The 22,496-nt window shown below is 45.3% G+C and overlaps 1 protein-coding gene across 1 annotated transcript; it reads left to right on the top strand.

Annotated features, from left to right (window-relative positions):
* Positions 1-3,551: 3,551 nt before the first annotated feature.
* Positions 3,552-17,834, top strand: LOC128828040 (keratin, type II cytoskeletal cochleal-like). Its single transcript, XM_054012341.1, has 9 exons — positions 3,552-4,096; positions 4,929-5,137; positions 7,071-7,131; positions 8,688-8,783; positions 11,850-12,014; positions 13,205-13,330; positions 15,211-15,431; positions 16,837-16,871; positions 16,974-17,834. Exons 1-9 carry the CDS (start codon positions 3,635-3,637, stop codon positions 17,240-17,242), a joined length of 1,644 nt encoding a protein of 547 aa, XP_053868316.1. The 5' UTR covers positions 3,552-3,634; the 3' UTR covers positions 17,243-17,834.
* Positions 17,835-22,496: the final 4,662 nt, after the last annotated feature.

Below are 22,496 nucleotides of genomic sequence, written 5' to 3'. Positions count from 1 at the left end.
CATGGAGTCACTCTTGGTTTACATACGTGTAAATGGGCTATGACTTCACTGGAGTTACTCCTGATTGACATTAGTGTAAGGGTATGTCTACACTACCCGCCGGATCGGCAGGTAGTGATCGAGCTATCGGGGATCGATGTATCGCATCTCGTCTAGACGATCCCCAAACGTGCTCACCGTCGACTCTGGAACTCCACCAGGGCGAGAGGCGGAAGCGGAGTCAACGGGGGAGCGGCAGCCGTTGATCCCGCCCCACGAGGATGCGAAGTAAGTCAATCTAAGTCCATCTAAGATACGTCGACTTCAGCTACGCTATTCTCGTAGCTGAAGTTGCGTATCTTAGATCGATCCCCCCCCCCCCAGTGTAGATCAGGCCTTAGCGAGTTCAGTAGCAGAACTCGCTACTTGTACACAAATGCCAAACGTGGGTTGTGTGGTTAACACACAGAGCAAAGTCAAACGAGGTCACAGTGCGGTCTGGGGACTATGATGTGACAACACGATCCCTGCCTTGATATAAATGTCTGTGTAGATGGTCCCTGTTTAGGTTCACTCATTTGTGAAAGAGAGGAAATGAGAGCACACGAGAAAAATTGAAGAAAGTAGGAGCAATGGTGGGAAATGACAAAGAAGAAAGAAATAGGGATGAAGCGAGAGAAATTGGCACCTGTAAACAGATGCAGAACCCACAGCCCCCCCTCCCCACAGCCCCTGACTGTGGAAAAGGGCGGGGGCCTGAAAAGATTGGGGACCCATTTTAAACACTGTATAAGTGAGACAAAAGACGCCTGACCTCTTGTTCCTATGTCCTACATGGACTGATCTGAAAATAATTAGAGCTGAACAGAGGATGGAAATTCCATTTCAGGGAGAATTTTGAGATTTCAAAATCTGTCTTTGATCCAGTTAGGAATGAAACCCGAACATTTCTAAATTCACCGCTAAAGCAAAATTGTGAAAAAAACCACCCTGGATCGATCAAAAGGTTTCCGCATTTTAATTTTATATCATAATACAGAGTGCAAAAAGTTTTGAATTTCAAAACGAGAAAGTCATTGAAAAACTAAAAAATCGAAACATTTCCCTTTGTAAAAGTCAAAATGGAACATTTCAACATTGTCTCCGGAGCCCAGGATCTGGAATATTCTATCACTTTGGCGAGGGTCAATCTAGTTTCCAAACTTCACCACTGAACTGAGGAAGTCTGAAAACCTCCCAACTTTGGGAAAACATGACTCTGGATCTGACCCCTAAATCCCAGCTCTCTAGCTTGTGTGGAGAGCTAACGTCCATATAACATTTTCCTCTTTAAGGCTCAAATCCGAAGATCTGTACTCTGCATCAGCCTGTGCTTTGCCGCTGAATGGGGGTGGAATAAGGAGGCTTCCAGACCACCCCTCGCACAGCTACCAGGCCCAGTTGCCGTACCTGAGCACAGGGGCTGCTCCCTGCTACCGCCCCCATAAGGGGTGGACAAGGGGAGAAGGGAGGAGGGACCAAATTTCTGTCCCTACTCCTCACTAGCCAGTGACGTGTCAGGCCACGATGGGCAGGCTCATTCTGACGGGTGACATCCATCATGATGTCAAGTCTGCTAAGAACGGAGCTCACAAGTTTGTGTTGGTTCAGCAGACTGGAACAGAGCTGGTTCAGACAAGCTGATTATCCTGAGCTCTTTCCATGTCTACAGTTATAAACCCGAGAGAGAGAGAGAGACAGAAAGAAAGAAAGAAAGAAAGAAAGAAAGAAAGCTAATTTCATGTCTTTAGTTTTACAGCAGATGCCAACTGACTAATATGTGTCTGAGGGCAGGTCTTCACTACAGGGGGGGGTCGATTTAAGATACGCAAATTCAGCTATGCGAATAGCGTAGCTGAATTTGACCTATCGGAGCCGACTTACCCCACTGTGAGGACGGCGGCAAAATCAACCTCCGCAGCTCCCCGTCGACGGCGCTTACTCCCACCTCCGCTGCTGGAGTAAGAGCGTTGATTCGGGGATCGACTGTCGCGTCCTGACGAGACGCGATAATTCGATCCCCAAGAGATCGATTTCTACCCGCCGATTCAGGCGTGTAGTGTAGACCCAGCCTCAGATGTTCCTCAGTATCTTGGATCCAATCCTGAGAGATGCTGAGCTCCCACAATTCCTGTTGGGCTAAATCACAAGAGGCGTTAATCACATGCAGCTCCTCTTCAACCTCAACCAGCAAAGGTGCTGAGTAGGAAGGTGTGGAACAGCTCCCTAGTTTGTGCACGTCAGTTCCAGGAGTCAAAACTGTGACCCTCCCTGCCAATAATTGAGACCTCATGTGGATGTCAGAAGAATCAGGCCAGGGTTGAACCAGCAGCTGCACAAACATAAAAGCCTGAGACTTTCATGGCCAGATCCTCAGCTGGTGTGAATCACTGAAGTCAGTGGAGCTGTGGAGATTTTCACCTGCTGATAATCCGGCCCAGTCGATACTGAAACAAAGACCCAACATAAAAAGATTTGTCCGTTTTACCTGTGAAGACTTGACCAAACTTTCTTGTTCCCTCACGCTCTTAAATTCAGATCCCGGTGCAGACAAGCCATCCCAAGCACAAGGATGATTCAAACATTAATTTTACAAAGGTGTGTTTAAAGAAATCCACGAGAAAGCAAATTATGGACCCAATTCTCCCCTCCCTCAGCCCAGCTTTACCCTGGTGTACTCCCTATAGGCCTGAATTTGCTCTCTCTTAGGGCAGGTCTTCACTACGGGGGGGGGGGGGTCGATTTAATATACGCAAATTCAACTACGCGAATAGCGTAGCTGAATTCGACCTATCGGAGCCGACTTACCCTGCTGTGAGGATAGCGGCAAAATCGACCTACGCGGCTCCCCGTCGACGGCGCTTACTCCCGCCTCCGCTAGTGGAGTAAGAGCGTCGATTCGGGGATCGATTGTCGCGTCCCAACGAGACGCGATAATTTGATCCCCGAGAGATCGATTTCTACCCGCTGATTCAGGCGGGTAGTGTAGACCTAGCCTTATACTCATGTCAACGGTGAGCAGCTCCACAGATTCCAAGGGAATTACAGGTGTATAAAACCATTGCAAAGGAGAGGACAATCGGGCCTAGTGGTGGAGTTACATCAGATTTACTCTGGTCTAATTGAGATCAGAATCGGACCCATATGATCAAATCACCCGAGTGTTCCCAGGCCTGTGCGGGCAACTTAATAAACAAGTTGCATTTTTTCCCACGAGACAATTACTCCTTTCCTAATTCGCGGTATGCTAAGCCCATCAAAAGCTGGTTTTTGCTTCTCTTTAATCCCTACTATAAAAAAAGGGAGTTTTGCAAGCACAGTTTTTATAGAGCTGGGATTCCCTGCAATGAAACTAGACCGTCTCCTATAACGTATGATAGGTGTGTTTAAGTATAGTTCAAGTTGTTGCTCAGCAAAATGTGCGGTGGGGCTAACACCCCAAGCTCATAAACCTCATCATTATCCAGCCAAGGCCCGTTCTCCTAACAGATAAAAAGGTGAAAGCATCAGTTCTGATTTCAGAGGGATCCACGCTTGGCTACTTTTCACTCTGCTGCCCTGCTCACGCTTTTCTGAACTTCACCATCTGCCTTCATTCCTCCTCTAATCAGCCACAATGTCTTGCCGATCCTATCGCATTAGCTCTGGAGGTGGTGGTGTCCAGAATTTCAGTTCTTGCTCAGCTGTCATACCAAGAAGCATAAGGCAGTACAGCTTCAGCACTGTCTCATCTCGGGGAGGTGGTGGCGTGGGCTATAGAGGACTAGGATACTTTGGCAGCAGAAGTCTCAGTGGCGTAGCCTCCGGCAAACCCAGAATGGCCGTTGGTAGCTGTCGTTCTGCAAGATATGGGTATGGGAATGCTGGTCTTGCATATGGCTATGGCGGTGCTGGCTTTGGCTACAGAGTGGGTGGGATCTGTGGGCCTTGTCCACCCACTATCACACCCGTCCAAGTCAACCCGCACCTGCTCCAACCTCTCAACCTGGAGATCGACCCCAATGTTCAGTCGGTGAAATATCAGGAGAAGGAGCAGATCAAGTGTCTCAACAACAAATTCGCTTCTTTCATTGACAAGGTGAGATGGGAGATCACACTCTTCACTGGCGATTCGCCATAGGAATGTCAGACACAACTCGCGCAGACATTTCGGAGATGAAGCCCGAGATTTTCTACAGTTTTTAGCTGTCCAAAATGTCTAAGGGATTTGGAGTTCCCAAATCTCAGCCTAAAATTACAGTGAGGGTCTGATTCTCATTCACACTAAGGCCACTTTATGTCACTCCAGCAGTGCAAAAGGGCCTGCATGGGGGATATAAATACACTATCAGGGTGGGATAAAGTGGTTTTAATGTAAATAAGAATCAGGCTCCAAGTTTCTAATGTTATATTCAGAGAGCCCCTTATTTTTCTCCCACACCAGCTTAAGTGTTGATTTCAGTGGAGTTACTTCTGATTTACACTGGTGTGAGAGACGGTCTAGGATCTGTGCTGTTTCAACCATAAATAGAATAAATCAGAGGTACGCATCGCTTTCTCTGTAACTGCTCGATCCATTTCTCATGTTTAACAGTATGTTTCTGAATAACCTCATTATGAAGAGATGAACGCCAAATTTTACATTTCTGTTATCTCCATTCTTCTGAAAACACGTACATGACTCATGTCTTTTGTTTCGCATTTTGCTGATTCCGGGGAATCCATTCTGGCAGTAATATGAGAGATTTCATAGATTATAAAGCCAGAAGGGATCACTGTGATCATCTAGCCTGACCTCTGTACAATCCAAGCCATAGGACTTCCCTGAATTAATTCCTTGTTTGAACTATTGGCGCTTATTGGTTACCAGTCTAACACATTGATATGTTTTGAAAGCTTCAAAAGTGAACTTTCTTCCTCTTGGGATTCAGGTCCGATTCCTGGAGCAGCAGAACAAGGTGCTGGAGACCAAATGGAGCTTTTTGCGGGAGCAAAAACACTACCAGAATAACATGGAGCCCATGTTTGAAGCTTATATCAGTAACTTGAAGAGGCAGCTGGAGAACCTGGGATGTGACCGAGCTAAGCTGGAGACAGAACTGCACAACATGCAGGACATTTTGGAGGATTACAAGAGAAAGTAAGTGTGAAAAGATGCAGTTTAATAATAGGTTGTTAAACGAAATGTCTCCAAACATGTACATAGCTGCATGCCTTGTTGACTCACCACTATTCAAGAGGGTGGAGAAGCTTCTGACTATAGGTAGGCAGTTTCAGATATGTCTTGACTAACTAAATAACTGCCCGGCTTTTCAAAGATGCTGAGTGCTCAAAAATCATAAGAACATAAGAACGGCCATACTGGGTCAGACCAATGGTCCATCTAGCCCAGTATCCTGTCTTCCAACAGTGGCTGGTACCAGATGCTTCAGAGGGAAAGAACAGAGCAGGGTAATTATTGAGTGATCCATTCCCTGTCATCCAGTCCCAGGTTCTGGCAGTCAGAGGTTTAGGGACACTCAGAGCATGGCGTTGTGTCCCTGAGCATCTTGGTTAATAGCTGTTGATGGACCTTTCCTCCGTCAACTTAGCTAATTCTTTTTTGAATTCTGTTATGCTTTTGGCCTTCACAGCATCCCCTGGCAATGAGTTCCACAAGTTGACTGTGTGAGGAAGTACTTCCTTTTGTTTGTTTTTGTTTGCCTATTAATTTCACTGGGTGACCGTAGGTTCTTGTGTTATGGGAAGGGGCAAATACCTCTTCCTTATTCACTTTCTCCACCCCATTCATGATTTTATACACCTCTATCATCTCCCCACTTAGTAAGCTGAAAAATCCTAGTCCGTTTAGTCTCTCCTCATATGGAAGTTGTTCCATACCCCGAATCATTTTTGTTGCCTTTCTCCATACTTTTTCCAATTTTAATATATCTTTTTTGAGGCGGGATGACCAGAACCGCACACAATATTCAAGGTGTGGGAATACCATGGATTTATATAGTGGCATTCTGATATTCTCTGTTTTATTATCTATCCCTCGTCACTACTGAAAATCTTGGCCTTCGGTGCTACCTCTAGGCACCCAAGTTTGTAAATGTGTTATTTATTCAACAAGTATATTATAGCTACAGTATAGGGTTGCCAATTTTGGTTGGACGTATTCCTGGAGGTTTCATCACATGACCACAATCTTTAATTAAAGATTAATCTTCGATTCATGGAGACTCCAGGACAATCCTGGAGGGCTGGAAACCCTACTACAGCACCTGCACAATGTAATCTTTCTCCATGGGCCTCCGAGGTGCTACTGGGATACAAGTAACAAATAATAATATACTACGACATTATCACTTAGGGAGAGCTACACATTACATCAATTATGGGTTTACACTCTTCGTTAAACAGTCTGCTTGAAGAGTACTTTACAACATTTTAGTTAAGTAGAGACCTTGGCAGATACTGTAAATGTGAATACGTACAACTAGGCTTGGAAGGATTAGATTTTTGACAGGAAATGTCAGTAAACGTTAATATCACCATACACACACAAACAGATGAAAAAATATTCCCATGTCGGCAAAGTAAGAGAAATGCTGCTTGAGACCTCGTTAGAGGTTGATTTAATGATATTTACTTTGTACATTTTGACATGCGATGGTGACAATTTGATTTTAGTGATTATAAATCTTTATGGTTTTTGAACCTCAACAGCTACTGTCCTTAAATAATTTCTGTCTGACCCTCCCCATTCTCTGAGCCCCCTATAATTTCCTGCAACTGTGAAAATTTAAATAGAGAACAATAAAAAAATGCTTAAAACCTATAATTTTGCACAATTGTGAATATTTAAATCAATATAAATTTCAAAATATCTTAAAATAAATATCAACATTATCTATTGAAATGACAAAAAAAATAGAATTCTGCAAACATACATCATAAGGCACGTACAACATATGGTACATCAACTGACTAAGTGCACAGAGTCACCTGAAGTTGTTCTGGAATTCCAAAATGCACCAACGTATTTTTTTTTTCTTAGCTATGCAAAAAATAATCCTCTTCCCCCTCAGGTATGAAGAGGAATGCAATCGTCGAACCTGTGCTGAGAACGAGTTTGTAGTACTTAAGAAGGTGAGCAATGCGCAGATAGGCTACAACCTTATCAAACACCTGCTGCCCAGATTTTAATAGAACACTGATGGCATATCGTGATTTTTAGCTCATCTGAAGGAAAAACAATGCAAAGTTCATACTTACAAAAAATAGAAATTTTTTGAAATTCCAACCATTTTTTCCTGAAAAATGTAAAAAAAAAAAAAAAAAAAAATCACTTTATTTTGCCATTTTTAACCCCCTGAAATAATAATTCATGAAATGATGGTTAGAGGTGAAAAAAATCAAAAATGCATATGTGATATTGGAGACTAATATTTTTAAAGATATTTAGGCACTTAACTCCCATGGGTGTTGTTCCCATCAAACTCACTTAGATGCTTTTGAAAATCCCACTAGGCATCTATCTGTATCTCCAGTTATCTAAATACATTTGTAAATCTAGCCCTTAGTCTCACTGAAAGTCAGTAGGATTTAGATTCCTAAGTGCCTGAGTTACTTTTGAAAATGATGCATGTGCTTCTAAATCACTCAGGTGTTTTGAAAATATTATCCTATGGTCTTTGTCCATTAGAGCTTTTGAGGATGCATGTTTTCAGGAAACTCAAATTCCTCTTTTCAGAGATATTTAGGGCCAGATTTTCAAAAGCGCTCAGCTGTATAAATAACGGAATTGTTGATTCATTGGCAATTCTGAAAAATCTGGAAAAAAAAAATTGTTTCCGGTTAAAAAATGTGTTTTGTGCCAAATGAAACATTTCCTTTTGGTTTTGAGCATTTGAAAATGGTTTTGACGCTTTTCAAATAAAATTAAAGGATGTTTTAAAACAAAAGGGCATTTTGAAGCAAAACCTTTCCGCTTGAAAATGTCAAAACAAAATATTTTGATTTCACTGGCATTTCTGTTGACCAAAACCATTGGGTGAAACCAGCATGAAGCCATGAAACATTTCGGTGTCACCAAATCTGCTTTTTTCACCCCCCAAAAGTCTCATACAGCAAATTTCATCCATCTCTACACAACTTCCAGAAGCTTCTATTGAACACATTGGAAAATCTGGGCACCTCATTTAGTTGTTAAACAGGAGCCGATCAGGTCACTTTTGAAAATCTCTAAAACCCTCTAACGTCCTTGGGAGCTGCGGGTGTTCACCAACCTTTGCAAATTAAGCCACTTATTTAGGAGCCCAAAATGTGAATTTAGGAGGAGATCTTCAAAGATGTTAGACCCCCACACCCATTGACTTCCAATGGGAGTTAGATGCTCTTTGAGCCTTTTAAAATCTCCCATTAGCTGCCTAGCCTTACCCTGATTTGGTCCTTCTGGCTGTCGATACAACAGACCATTAGGCTGGTCTATGGAGGTGACCTATTTATCTTCCTTTCTCCTGTCTATTGATTATTTTGCATGTAAAAATATAAAGATGGAAAGAATGAAATAATATGGAAAAACTAAACTGCTTAGAAATGACAATCCAGGTGATGGCGTTATTAACCCGATTTTGTTCTAGCATTAACAGAAATGTCTTATAATCAATTAGAAGTTCTCTCACTGTATTTCCGATTCTCTGCAGGATGTGGACTGTGCTTACATGAACAAGGCAGAACTAGAAGTCAAAGTGGAATCCCTCATAGACGAGATCACCTTCCTGAGACGCATATATGAAGAGGTAACGACATTTCCTACTCCAGTCAGGCTTTTATGAGGAGACGAAAACAATGAATGCTGGTATTTTCCAAAGGGCTTTATGGGAGTTAACCCCTGCTGGCGAAATTCATGGGGAGTTTGGTGCCAGACTCCCTTAGTCTAAGAATCAGAGAGTTTACAGCCAGAAGGGACCACCAGGTCATCTAGTCGGACCTCCTGTATAGTACAGGCCACTAAACTCTACCCAGCTTCCCCTGTATTGAGCCCAATACCCTGGATACAGCTAAAGAATTATAGCCCTGAGGAGACTAAACTACTGTGTGCCACAAGCAGGGGACAGGAAGGACCAAGATGCACCAGTGCCTGAGACCCCTGCAATGGCAGGCAATTGAAATTTGGAAATCCCTTTGAAAACCCCACCTGAAGGGAATAATAACGCCTGGTGGCAGGTGATCTGTTAGCGGAAGGAAAGGGTCGAAGGCCCGGTTGGTGGATCTGACCCTGTTAGTCAGCTGAATCTATATTGAGCCTAAGGGACCGGTTCCATGGCGCGATCCTTGGTAAGACCCACAGGCCCAGATCCTCTAAGGTATTTCAGTGCCTAACTCTCATTGAAATCAGTGGGAATTAGGTGCCTAGCTGCCTTTGAAGATCAGGGCCTTAGGGCCTGATTTTAATTTACGTTCTGGGCTTTCTTATGCCTTTCTTACACTGCTCTGGCAGTGTAAAGGGACCTGACCGTGGGGCATCATTTGCACTCGGTTTAAGGACTCTTTCCACTGCTGATCCCTTAGGGCCGGTTTCTTCTTTGACTTGCTCTATGCTGACACCAGCTTAGCTCCGCTGATTTCAGAAGAGTCCTTCCTTGTTTACGCAAGTGAAAGAAGAAGGCGTCTACCTCAGGCCTGGGCTACGCTTAAAATTTTGGTGGACATAGCTACAGCATTCAGGGATGTGAAAATCCACACCCCTGCGACCACAGCCTGGGGTAGACGCACAGGTCGATGGAAGAAAACTTCCACCAACCTAGCTCCCATTGCACCAGGCGGAGGAGTTCTTACAGTGACAGACAGACACCTTCTGCTGGGCTTACATTATGGGCTTACAGGGACATAGCTTCAGTGCTGTAGCACCCACAGTGTAGACATGGCCTCAACCAGCCTTGCTGGAAAAAGAGATTAATGGACACATTTCACTAAAAACCAGGTGCATTCAAATCAAAAAATCCCTCTCCTCAATTTTGGATTAAACCTGAAACTGCAAAATATGTAGGAAGTATCTTGTTATCTGTGAACAGAGGAACAAAGCCAGGAAAGCACCCTATAGTCGAAAGAGAGCCTAAGATATAAGCCCTTGTATCAGAGGTCTGGTACGAGGCCTGACCTGAAGCAATGGGCAAGCTTTGCTGATATAAAGCAAAGTTAGCAAACGTCAGGCTGTGAGCAAATGTCAGGCTCTGCCTGCATGCAACTACACAGAATCTGGCAAGAACAGGGCTGATATTGCAGAAATACACATTCCTAAGAAGTGCTAATCACCGAGCACTCACGCAAACACATCCCGATATCAAGTGGTACCAGACCATCCCAATATCAAGGACGGTACAAAAACATTCCCCAAGGAACACGCTGACCCATCCCAAAAGATAAGGTCAGGATGACAGTACGTAATAGAGATGTTTTGATCGAACCAACATGTACAAAGAGATGGGTGATAACTAGCCACTTCAGGGGGCAGTAACTAATTATGTCAGAGGGGCAATACTTAACTTGTTTGTATCGGGGTATAAAGATGTATCTCAGAGGGAGTATCTTTGTCTGGCCCAGGGAGGAACAGAAAATCCTGCCGTTCACTGAGCTGGTCCATTGTTGTGGGCATACATGTATTAGTGGTCTGGTAGAGTCTGCGGGATACTAGTACCATGCTTCATCAACAATAGACCTGGCTGGGTGCCTTCGTCCCTTAACGGATCTTGTTGTCATTGTGTGGTTCGCTCGAGGTCTGCCAGCTGTCTGCACAGGGCTGGGGTGGCACGGAGAGGGAACACACACATGCAGCCAAACATCTATCCACAGGGGTCTGTTTTGGGACCGGCTCTGTTCAATATCTTCATCAACGACTTAGATATTGGCATAGAAAGTATGCTTATTAAGTTTGCAGATGATACCAAACTGGGAGGGATTGCAACTGCTTTGGAGGATAGGGTCAAAATTCAAAATGATCTGGACAAATTGGAGAAATGGTCTGAGGTAAACAGGATGAAGTTTAATAAAGACAAATGCAAAGTACTTCACGTAGGAAGGAACAATCAGTTTCATACATACAGAATGGGAAGAGACTGTCTAGGAAGGAATATGGCAGAAAGGGATCTAGGGGTTATAGTGGACCACAAGCTAAATATGAGTCAACAGTGTGATGCTGTTGCAAAAAAAGCAAACATGATTCTGGGATGCATTAACAGGTGTGTTGTGAGCAAGACACGAGAAGTCATTCTTCCGCTCTACTCTGCGCTGGTTAGGCCTCAACTGGAGTATTGTGTCCAGTTCTGGGCACCGCATGTCAAGAAAGATGTGGAGAAATTGGAGAGGGTCCAGAGAAGAGCAACAAGAATGATTAAAGGTCTTGAGAACATGACCTATGAAGGAAGGCTGAAAGAATTGAGTTTGTTTAGTTTGGAAAAGAGAAGACTGAGAGGGGACATGATAGCAGTTTTCAGGTATCTAAAAGGGTGTCATAAGGAGGTGGGAGAAAACTTGTTCACCTTAGCCTCTAAGGATAGAACAAGAAGCAATGGGTTTAAACTGCAGCAAGGGAGGTCTAGGTTGGACATTAGGAAAAAGTTCTTAACTGTCAGGGTGGTTAAACACTGGAATAAATTGCCTAGGGAGGTTGTGGAATCTCCATCTCTGGAGATATTTAAGAGTAGGTTAGATAAATGTCTATCAGGGATGGTCTAGACAGTATTTGGTCCTGCCATGAGGGCAGGGGACTGGACTCGATGACCTCTCAAGGTCCCTTCCAGTCCTAGAGTCTATGAATCTATGAATCTTACCACACAAACAATTGATGAATTTAATGTCTCCTGCAGGAAATTGCTTGCCTCCAAGCATCCATTTTGGACACCTCTGTTATTGTGCAAATGGACAACAGCCGAGGCCTGAACATGGATGACATCATCGCTGATGTCAAAGCTCAGTACGAGGACATCGCCAACAGGAGCCGAGCTGAGGCAGAGTCCTGGTACCAGTGCAAGGTGAGTCACCACAGAGAGAAAGGGATTATGGATGACTCTGACACTGATCTCATCATAGAAATAGTTCAATTCACATGAATGAGAGCGCATACAGACAGGAAACTGGCTTTCCATAATTCAAGAGATGCATGAAATGACAGACAGGCTATGTCTACACTACCGCGGTAAGTCGACCTACGCTACACAACTCCAGCTATGTGAATAACGTAGCTGGAGTCGACGTACCTTAAGCCGAGTTACTGCGGGGTCTACACCGCAGGAGTTTCTCCCGTCAACTTACCTTACTCTTCTCATCGGGGGTAGAGTACAGGGGTCGGCTGGAGAGTGATCTGCAGTCAATTTGGCAGGTCTTCACTAGACCTGCTAAATCAACCGCCGGTGGATCGATCTCAAAGCATCAATCCCGGCTGTAGTGTAAACCTGCCCACAGTATATGAAATGTATGCTATTATCTCCCAAAACTGTGTTAGGATTTAGTCTCAGTGAAAAATGATCAAGATATAGGCTATATCCTCAGCTGTGCACACTTAACTTCACTGGAGTTACACCAGTTTATATCTGCAGAGGATCCGGTTTTATGGAAATATTATAACTTCCCATTCAGATTTAAGGCACTTTTTAAAACTCGGGTTCCTTCTCTTAATTATAAAATTATAATCAATTAATTAATTAATTAGTAATAAATAACAATAATCATAATTAATAATACCAATTTCTTCTAATGCATATCATTTTCTTTGATATATCTCAAAGTGTTTTACAAAGGGGGTCAGTAGCATTACCCCATTTGACAGATGGGAAAATAAAGGCACACAGAAGGAAGGGACTTGCCCAAGGTCACCCAGGAAAGCAGTGGCAGAGCCAAAAATTGAAGCCTGTTTTCCTGAGGCCCAGCCCAGTGCCTGCTCCATAGGCCAGTCTTGGCCAGACAAGAATGCTATGAAACATGTTTTCACAATCTGTGTTGCACCTTCAGCCATTACCCACATAGAGGATAATAATCTACTACAGCTGACCTCTAAAGGAGCTCCTCTTTCAGCTCAAGTAGTAGAGGTCTGTGCTTTAGTGCTCAAGATATAGCATTCAAACCCTGCCAGAGACCCATGAGTAGCTCATCATAGTTACACTGCAGCTTTTGGTGATTAGTAACTGGTCTGTTTATTATAATTGCATCTTCTCACTCACCTAAGTATGAGGAGCTGAAGGTAACTGCTAGCAAACACTGCGACAACCTGCACAGCACAAGGAATGAGATTACGGAGCTGAACCGGGTGATTCAGAGACTGCACGGAGAACTTGAAAATGTTAAAGCCCAGGTGAGTGTGACACACTGGCAAAGAGTGTATAATGCATCAATAACGACACACAAATGCTATGTAAAGGATTCAGTGCTACATGATAACCCAAAACTGCCCCATTATAACAGCTCATCAGTAAAAAAAAAATCTTAATTACAAATTAGGTTGCACCACTTGACAGTTCTGAAGAAACTGCTGGTGCCTAGACTAGTGACCAAGCCATGAAAGGATAATAGTTTACTACTGCTACCAGCTGACTCAAGTTAAGGAGAGGGTCCAGAGAAGAGCAACAAGAATGATTAAAGGTCTTGAGAACATGATCTATGAAGGAAGACTGAAAGAATTGGGTTTGTTTAGTTTGGAAAAGAGAAGACTGAGAGGGGACATGATATCAGTTTTCAGGTATCTAAAAGGCTGTCATAGGGAGGAGGGAGAAAACTTGTTCACCTTAGCCTCTAAGGATAGGACAAGAAGCAATGGGCTTAAACTGCAGCAAGGGAGGTTTAGGTTGGACATTAGGAAAAAGTTCCTAACTGTCAGGGTGGTTAAACACTGGAATAAATTGCCTAGGGAGGTTGTGGAATCTCCATCTCTGGAGATATTTAAGAGTAGGTTAGATAATTGTCTATCTGGGATGGTCTAGACAGTATTTGGTCCTGCCATGCGGGCAGGGGACTGGACTCGATGACTTCTCGAGGTCCCTTCCAGTCCTAGAATCTATGAATCTATAAGTGGTAGAGGCCTGTATTGTGAAGCTGACACACTCCACAGAAGTCTAAAGTTAAGCAAACAGTTTTGGATGTACAACCAACTTTAAATGACTGAACGAATAAATAAATAAATGACACTAGCAGAATCAATGGTTGGGGTTTTTCAAAGCCCGTTCAAATGAATGGAAGTTGTGTGCCTAAATCTTCTAGTCAGCTTTGAAACTCTCAATCAATGGCCCTATCTCCGGTAAGCCGTTTATAAAGCAAAACAATATAACTAGAATAGCCGGTCTGTCATCAGAAGCCCATGTCATGGCGGCTAGCCTGTAAGATCTAAATCTAGGGACTTAGTGCCCCAGGCTGTGTGCTAGGTACCTCTATGGGAAGGCTGATGAGAGAGAAATCCTCCATCCATCAGCTGGCAAAGTGGTTGTGAATTTACTCCAAGGAGCAGTTTTACTCCAGTTTTTATGATACCTTACAAGGCACTGTTGAGCTAAATATTCTGACACCAGTGAGTTGAGTGTGTCAGGCCTGATGAGAGTTACAGTATAGTGGGCCCTCTGCCACTTGGCGTTGAGGGGCTCCTAGGGTCACATGGCAAGGAGGACAGTGTAAAATCCTGTCTAGAACAGGACCTCTTTCTCTGTGGGCATAGTTTCTGAGAGTAGAAGTCAAGAGGCATGGTGTTTCCTCTGCCATAGTGCCTACCAGTCTTGCTTGTCAAGCATTGCTAGGCCAGCCATGGGCCAAGCCTTCCACTTCTCTGCTAAACTCGTTTCATCTTCTGCTGCCTTTGTCTGTTTTGTCCACTTGAGGCATCCCTGTCTGACACCTGGATAGTGAGTTCCCTGTGGCTCGGGCTGTCTTCTTTGTGATGTGTCTGTCCAGTGCTTAGGCTGTACTGTAACAACAGTGAACGCTATTAAGAGGAAGTCAGAAGACATTTCTGAGAAGGTGTCTCAGCTCCTCATAGTCTACCAGCAGGGCAGACAGATTCATGCAGACTTGGCCAGAAGAAGTTCACAGTCTAGTTCAAAAGAATAGACATGGATATTGCTTTATTCAAGCATCCCTCAGCCTGATCAGTTTTTCAGCCCGAATCCAAAATTTGAGCCTTCCATTTGTAACAAAAGAGAGTCTCTTCAAATGAGTCACATGGAATGCATTTATCTCCCGCCTCTGCAGCGATGCAAACTGGAAGGAGCCATAGCAGAAGCCGAGGAACGGGGAGAGATGGCTCTCAAAGACGCCAAGTGTAAACTGGCCGAGCTGGAGGCTGCGCTGACGAAAGCCAAGCAGGACCTGGCTTGCCAGCTGCGGGAGTACCAAGAGCTGATGAACGTCAAGCTGGCCCTGGATATCGAGATCGCCACCTACAGGAAGCTGCTGGAAGGAGAGGAGAGCAGGTGGGTTCATAGCACAATCCTACAAATCAGTGATCAGGGAAGAATAACAATTAATTTAAAAGGCCTGTTGAAACAAAGAGTCCAATCCTGCAACCCTTTCTTCAAGTTATAGTCCACGTACTTGCAAGTCATCTCATTGCAAACTGTGGGGAAATTATCAGAAGCACATAACTGATGTAGAAGTAGTTGAGTGAAATTCAGCTGAAATTTTTTTCCAATGAAAAAACACAGCTTCCGGTCCATTGAAGCATTTTATGAATTCATGCTGAATTCACCGGATTATTACACTTAAAAAACCCCAAGAGACCAGAAGTAAAAAATTTCCAGTTGACACCTTTTAAACGAAATGGTTTGATTTTTTTCCCATCTGAAATGACTTTTCACTTCAAAATTTAGTTCACTCTCATTAAAACAAAACTTTAAAAAAATTAAAAGAAACAAAACAAATGAAACTAAACATTTCATTTCAAGATGAATGAGACATTTTGTCAGGAGCGCCGCCGGCTTTTTTACCGCCCTAGGGGGTGGAAGGTCCCGCCCCCGAAATACCGCTGCCGCGGTCGCCGCCTCTCAAATGTTAGTGCTCTACGTGACCGCCTAGGTTGTCTAATGGGTCGCGCCGGCCCTGCATTTTGTTCCACCTAAAAGGATTTTTCCCTGTGGTTTTTTTTTTTTTTTTTTTTTTTTGTTCTCTGAAAATTTTTGTTTCAGGTAGACCCAAAATATTTTTGTTTCTTCAGTTCGGTCATTGACTCATGAAATCAGTTATTTGCACAGTTCTACTTACGATGATAATCCCTTTTGAAGTCAATAGCACTTAGGGTGACCAGATGTCCCAATTTTATAGGCACACTCCTGATATTTGTGGGTTTTTCTTATACAGGCGCCTATTACCCCTGATCCCTTGCCCTGATTTTTCACACTTGCTCTCTGGTCACCTTAATAGCACTTCGGATCCTAATGCATTTACGCACTTTTGATAAATTTAACCAATAGGTCTACTGGCATGAGTAAGTGCTGCCCGTGTGCAGGATCGGGACCTATCGGGGGGGAAAATTACGATGTTTGTGTGTATTGGACAGTCAAATCAAATATTTCCAAACCACAGTCTGAGTCTGCTGCAAACATCACCTGATCTCAAGGCTTACAGCTAATTCATTATATAGGTAATGATAATAAGCAGGTAGCTAAAACATAAGAACATAAGAATGGCCATACTGAGTCAGATCAAAGGTCCATCTAGCCCAGTATCCTGTCTTCCCACAGTGGCCAATGCCAGGTGCTTCAGAGGGAATGAACACATCAGGGAATCATTAAGTGATCCATCCCCTGTCGCTCATTCCCAGCTTCTGGCAAACCCTGTTTCTTACATTTTAAACCTTTCTTCATTTTCCCCTTCTGATAGGTTGTGTGGAGAAGGTGTTTGCCCCGTCAATATTTGTAAGTACCAGGAGTATTCTCCTTCTTAGAAGTCCGAAATGATTCATCTTTTACAGCAAAAGTCATAAACTGAGCCACAATCTCTTGCTTTTTTATTTGCAGCTGTGTGTAGATCCCAAGGGGGGATTGTGTGTGACGGCGACCCCTGCTTTGGGGGCAGCTATTCCTCCAGCAGCAGAACACTACTCAAAACCGGAGGTGTTCTTAGCAGTGGGGGTATATGCGACGCTAGGATTGGAAGAAGTGTCGTCGCAAATTTGGGAGACGTATGTGCACCGTGCGTTCCTACCGGCGGATACAGCACTAGCAGTGGAAGGAGCTCTAATGTCAAATGCATATCGACTACCAGCTCCTACAGAACAAAATATTAAAAGAGAGCTCTAGAAAGTCGTCATGTCACTGCCTAGTGACAGCAATACCTGCTACCAGCACTAACGGCATTAGGGGATTTTAAAGATTGCAGCCCATTCTCCATTGCTTGCTGCATGAAGCATTTTTAATTTCTGGGGGAGCTTCTGTTATGAGGCAGCTGTCTGAGTTTTAGTTTTACAAAGTTGCTCTTCTGAAATTTTCCTTTTCCTCCTGGGTTACTGAGGTCTAGCTTGTCTAGCGTTGTAAGACCATTTGATTAGGGTATATTGTTAGTATGCTGTATGCACTTAGGAATCGAATCATTTGTGAAGATATGTGGCTCAAAAGAAGGTCTCAGTGATACTGGGAAATTCACAGAGTCTTGCTGTTCAGTGCCTTTCCTCAAAGGAGTATGAACCAACTACAAACATGAAGATCTATCATTTTTTAACTCCTACAGTGTATTTCGTATTATTAGCACCAGTTCACCACTACATGATCGTTTGCAAAGGGCAAACCACTGATGTGCAGATTGTATCCTGTTCATAATTTCCTGTTTTGTTTCATTTGTCTTTGTTTTATTCCATTTTTCCAATAAACTGACATAGCAGATCAACGCTTGCGGTTGGGTGATTTCCAGTTTTGAAGTCTTAATTAGGCAACTAGGCAGTTCTAATGAGTTAGTCGCTCACAGAACTCACTGGCCTTTGGAAAATGTAAGGGTAATCTAACAGCAGTATGAAAAGATGGGAAACCCATCAGGTGCTGAGAAGCACATTGATAGCACCTTGAGAAGTCCCTGATAAATACAGAGAGATCCCTAGCTAGCTAGCTAGATGGGGGTGTATGGGGATAGATAGATAGATAGATAGATAGATAGATAGATCATGAACAACAAAATCAGCCAGACACAGCAAATGTAAAACTGGATCTAGTACATAGCAGTGGATAAAAATGATAAATACAGTTGTTCTACGAGAGGGACTTTCAAACATCATCCCCCATTTTTATCCAAGCAAATGGCCTCTGGCAACCTCCATCCCATGTGCAGATCACGTTCTTAGAGACCAGCGGCTAATGAAATACTAGAATACTGAAATAAAGGCAGTTGTAGTAATTGCCTTCCCGCAACATGTCCCAGTGACCTTGTTTCTGCACACACACGGCATATCCAGTCAGGCAAAGGCTGGGCCAAATTGCAATGCAGTGGCCTGCCAGTCCCCCGAGTGTGGCAGGGGGTCCCCAAAGGCGACGGGTGTTCAAGGAAGGAAGGGCGCTCAAGGCAAGGGAGGGGGCAAGAGTTCCAGGGAGAACAGGCTGAAGGGGCCTGGGGAAGTCGGCTGGGGAGAGTGGGACTCCCATCAGGCCCCTGTTCCCCCAGTTTTGAGGGGGTCAAGGTGAATCATAGAATCATAGAATATCAGGGTTGGAAGGAACCTCAGGAGGTCATCTAGTCCAACCCCCTGCTCAAAGCAGGACCAATCCCCAACTAAATCATCCCAGCCAGGGCTTTGTCAAGCCGGGCCTTAAAAACCTCTAAGGATGGAGATTCCACCACCTCCTTAGGTAACCCATTCCAGTGCTTCACCACCCTCCTAGTGAAAAAGTTTTTCCTAATATCCAACCTCAACCTCCCCCACTGCAACATGAAACCATTACTCCTTGTTCTGTCATATGGTACCACTGAGAACAGTCTAGATCCATCCTCTTTGGAACCCCCCACTCCCCATGTGACTCAGAAGACCTGGGTTCTGCCACATATTTCCTCGGTGAGCTTGGATAACCTAAGGCCTTACTCACATTGAATAGTGCCTTTCACTAGAGCCCTGCAAATCTGCAGGTATCTGCTTTACACCCATGGACCATTTCTGCAGATAGCAGCGTGGATTTTGTATCCGCACGGTGCTCTGACGATAAGAGCCGGGCAGGCAACTCTGAGGAACCGTGGCACGGATCCTCCACCTGCCCTGGGCGGGGGACCTGCAGGAGCAGGGACACTAGGTGGGGGGCTGCTTCGGCCCCACCTGCCCACTAGGTGGAGGGTCTGCTGTGGCTCCCCACAGTCCAGCCATGGTAAGAGACAGGCTGGCAGCTGTGGGGAGCTGCGGCAGCCCCTCCACCTGCCCTGGGCGGGGGGCCCAAGCAGCCCCCGGGCAGCTCCACAGGTCTTCCCCCCTCCCCCCACCCAGGTCAGTGTGGAGCCCAGACGGGGAGCTGTGGTGGACCCTCCATCTGCTGGGGAGGCAGGGGGCGTGGTGCTGCTCTCAGCCTCCGGCCGTGTCCCCACCCCGCAGGCTCCCCGCCCAGCCTAGGGCAGGTGGAGGGTCTGCGACTCCATGTGGGCTCCCCACAGCTGCCCACGCGGCTCTCCCCAACCGGGCTCCAGTGGAGGGGATGCCTGGGAGTCTCAGCTTAGTGTAGAGCCATGCAAATGCGCAGATATCCTCCGATAATTTTTGCACATCGCGGATCGGATGCAGGTACACATTTGTGTATCTGCGCAGGCCTCTACCTTTCACCACAAATAGTCTCTTGGATCAACTGGGGGAGATTTCCGATGCCCGGCATTACCTCCCTTGTAACTGGGGCTTTCTCCCATTTTCAGGGGCAGAACAGAAGAGGGGACATTTGTGGTGGGGAAGAATTATAGCTTCCATCGCCATGGTTAGAGTCCTCCAGGAGCCTAGAGCAGAGGTTCTCAAACTGTGGTCCGTGGGCCACCCGTGGTCCGCGAGCTCCATTCAGGTGGTCTGCGGATAGTTCCCTCTAAGGTGCACACCTGGGCAGCCGCACACGGGAGAATGAAGGGCCGCCAACTTAATTAGTGGGGCTGCACAGGTATGGCTCCACTAATTAGGTGCCTGAACCCTGGAGAAGATGCACATGTAAGGTGAGGTGGTGACCTTGGGGGGAATAGGGGGTAGGTGGGAGGGGGCAGTACTGGCGTGAGAAGAGGGGGTGGGGGAATTTGGGATGTGCAGGGCTTCAGCGGCCTCAATATGCTAATTCCCCACAGCTTGTGGGTTAACAAGGTAGTTCAAGATCCTTTCTGAGCCATCCTTTCTGAGCATGATAACACCGCTTGCTTTTTCGCTATCCCTTCGTTTTATTCTGTATTTACAATAAATTGGCCTCATTGAGCAAAGATGATTGTTTAACAGTTTCAGTATTTTCTGTATATGGTTTTATTGCCAAGTATGTCTGCTTTCCTAGGAACAACGAACCCTCTCTCCAAGGCCATATTACCCTTCTTAAGATATTAAGGGGATGGTGAGAAAAGGCACATAAAAAATTATACTCTGGATAAAAGGCAATTTAGTGGCCTAGACGTATTGGATAGGTCTATTATATTTATTGCAAGCATTGATTGTTATTGTTATTTATTGTTGGTTTTGTGGCAGTGTCTAGGAGCCCCAGTCATGGATTTGGTTGTGCTAGGAGCTGTACAAACACAGAACAAAGTGAGGGGCCCTGCCACAAAGAGTTTATAATCCAAGTATAAGACTTGGTCTTTTATTGGATCAACTTCCATTGGTGAAAGAGACAAGTTTTTGAGCTGACATAGAGGTCTTCTTCAGGTCTGGGAAAGGTACTCAGAGTGTCACAGCTAAATACATGGTGGAACTGATTATTCAGCATAAATAATTAACATATTCTAAGGGACTAGTCAGGGTGAAGTGGCCTGCGAATACCTCCACAATCATAGGACGAAAAAAAGAGGAGCTGGTTAGTGGATTACAGATTGTTGCAATAAGCCATAAATCCAATGTCTGTATTAAGATCATGATTTTTCATGTCTAGCAAAATTATGAATTTAAGCTCCCAAGTTTGTCTTTTGAGGATGTCGTGCAGGTTTCCTTTGAGGACATGGACTGAAAAGTTAGCTATGGAGTGATCAGTTTGTGAAAGTGTTTGCCCACAACACTTTCCTGTGTGAGTTCATTCAAGAGTATGGTGATGGTCTGTTTCATGCTGGAAAGGTCTGACCCCTAGTGGTTATAATGAATGGCTACAGTTCATGCTGAAATAAACATGGGGAATATAGGATAGCAGGACTGAAGGCAGGACTGACAGCTTCCTAAAAGCTAATCAAATTAAATAATTTTACATTATTTCCAGCTGATACGTGTATTATCTGAGGTGTCTGGAGCCTACACGTGGCTACCAAGCTTTGATGTGCTCCTCCAGGGGCATTTGTTGCCCTGGGCGGTGTTGAGCGTGACTGAAAAGCACGGGGGGGGGGGGGAGGAGGGGGAGGAGGATTGGGTGTGCCTGAGGAATATCGGGTGTCCTGGGGCAGGGCAGGGTGTGGGCTGTGCCTGAGGGGAGTCCTGAGTCCCCCAGGGAGTGTGAGGTGCACCGGAGGGGGTATTGATTCCCTTAGGGAGTTGTGGCTGGCTGTGTTCAAGTGGGTGTTGGTCTCCTGGGTGTTGGTTGGGGGGCTTCTGGGGGAGGGTTGAGGGGATGGAGTCCTCTGGGGGGTGTTGGCTGTGTCTGATAGGGTATTATGTCCCTGGAGCGGGTCTAGGGTGTGCCAGGGGTATGAGATGTCTAAGGGGGTGTTGTGTCCCCTGAGGAGAGCAGGTTGTGTCCCCAGGGGTGGGAGGGTACCTGAGAAGGTGTTGTGTCCCCAGGGGAGGGAGGGTACCTGAGAGGGTGTTTTGTGCCCTGGGGAGGGAGGGTAACTAAGGGGGTGTTGTGTCCCCTGGGAAGGGAGGGTACCTGAGAGGGTGTTGTGTCCCCTAGGAAGGGAGGGTACCTGAGAGGGTGTTGTGTCCCCTAGGAAGGGAGGGTATCTGAGGGGGTATTGTGTCCCCAGGGAAAGAGGGTACCTGAGGGGGTGTTTTGTGCCCTGGGGAGGGAAGGTATCTAAGGGAGTGTTGTGTCCACTGGGAAGGGAGGGTATCTGAGGGGGTGTAGCATACCCTGGGGAGGGAGGGTACCTGAGAGGGTGTTGTGTCCCCTAGGAAGGGGAGGGTATCTGAGGGCATAGGGCAGGTGTCGGTGTCCCCTCAGGAATGTTCAAGGCCCCTTCCTGAGGTTGTATGAACAGGAGTCTGGGCAGCCCTAGAAGGGGACGGGGCTGGTGGGCATGTGGGGTGGATTCTGAGACGCCTGTAGAAATCTAGGGAAGGAAGAGTCACCTTCTCCTCACCTCCTTCCCTGTAGCGCTATTGCTCCTTCAAGCCAGCAAAGGGAGCAGCAAGAGGGGAAGCCAAGAGGCCCGGTCTCTGTGTTGGCTGCCTGCAGCATCCCACCTGGATGCTTGTAATT

The sequence above is a fragment of the Malaclemys terrapin genome, chromosome 23 (assembly GCF_027887155.1).
Source record: "Malaclemys terrapin pileata isolate rMalTer1 chromosome 23, rMalTer1.hap1, whole genome shotgun sequence".
Taxonomy (NCBI): Eukaryota; Metazoa; Chordata; order Testudines; family Emydidae; genus Malaclemys; species Malaclemys terrapin.
The sequence above is the reverse complement of the archived record's forward strand: the minus strand, read 5'-3'. Positions and strand labels throughout refer to the sequence as shown.

Coding starts and splice junctions, on each gene's coding strand:
- LOC128828040 (XM_054012341.1), top strand. CDS start 3,635: ATGTCTTGCCGATCCTATCGCATTAGCTCTGGAGGTGGTGGTGTCCAG. Junction 7,132..8,687: donor AGTTTGTAGTACTTAAGAAG/GTGAGCAATGCG, acceptor GATTCTCTGCAG/GATGTGGACTGTGCTTACAT. Junction 13,331..15,210: donor TTGAAAATGTTAAAGCCCAG/GTGAGTGTGACA, acceptor CCGCCTCTGCAG/CGATGCAAACTGGAAGGAGC.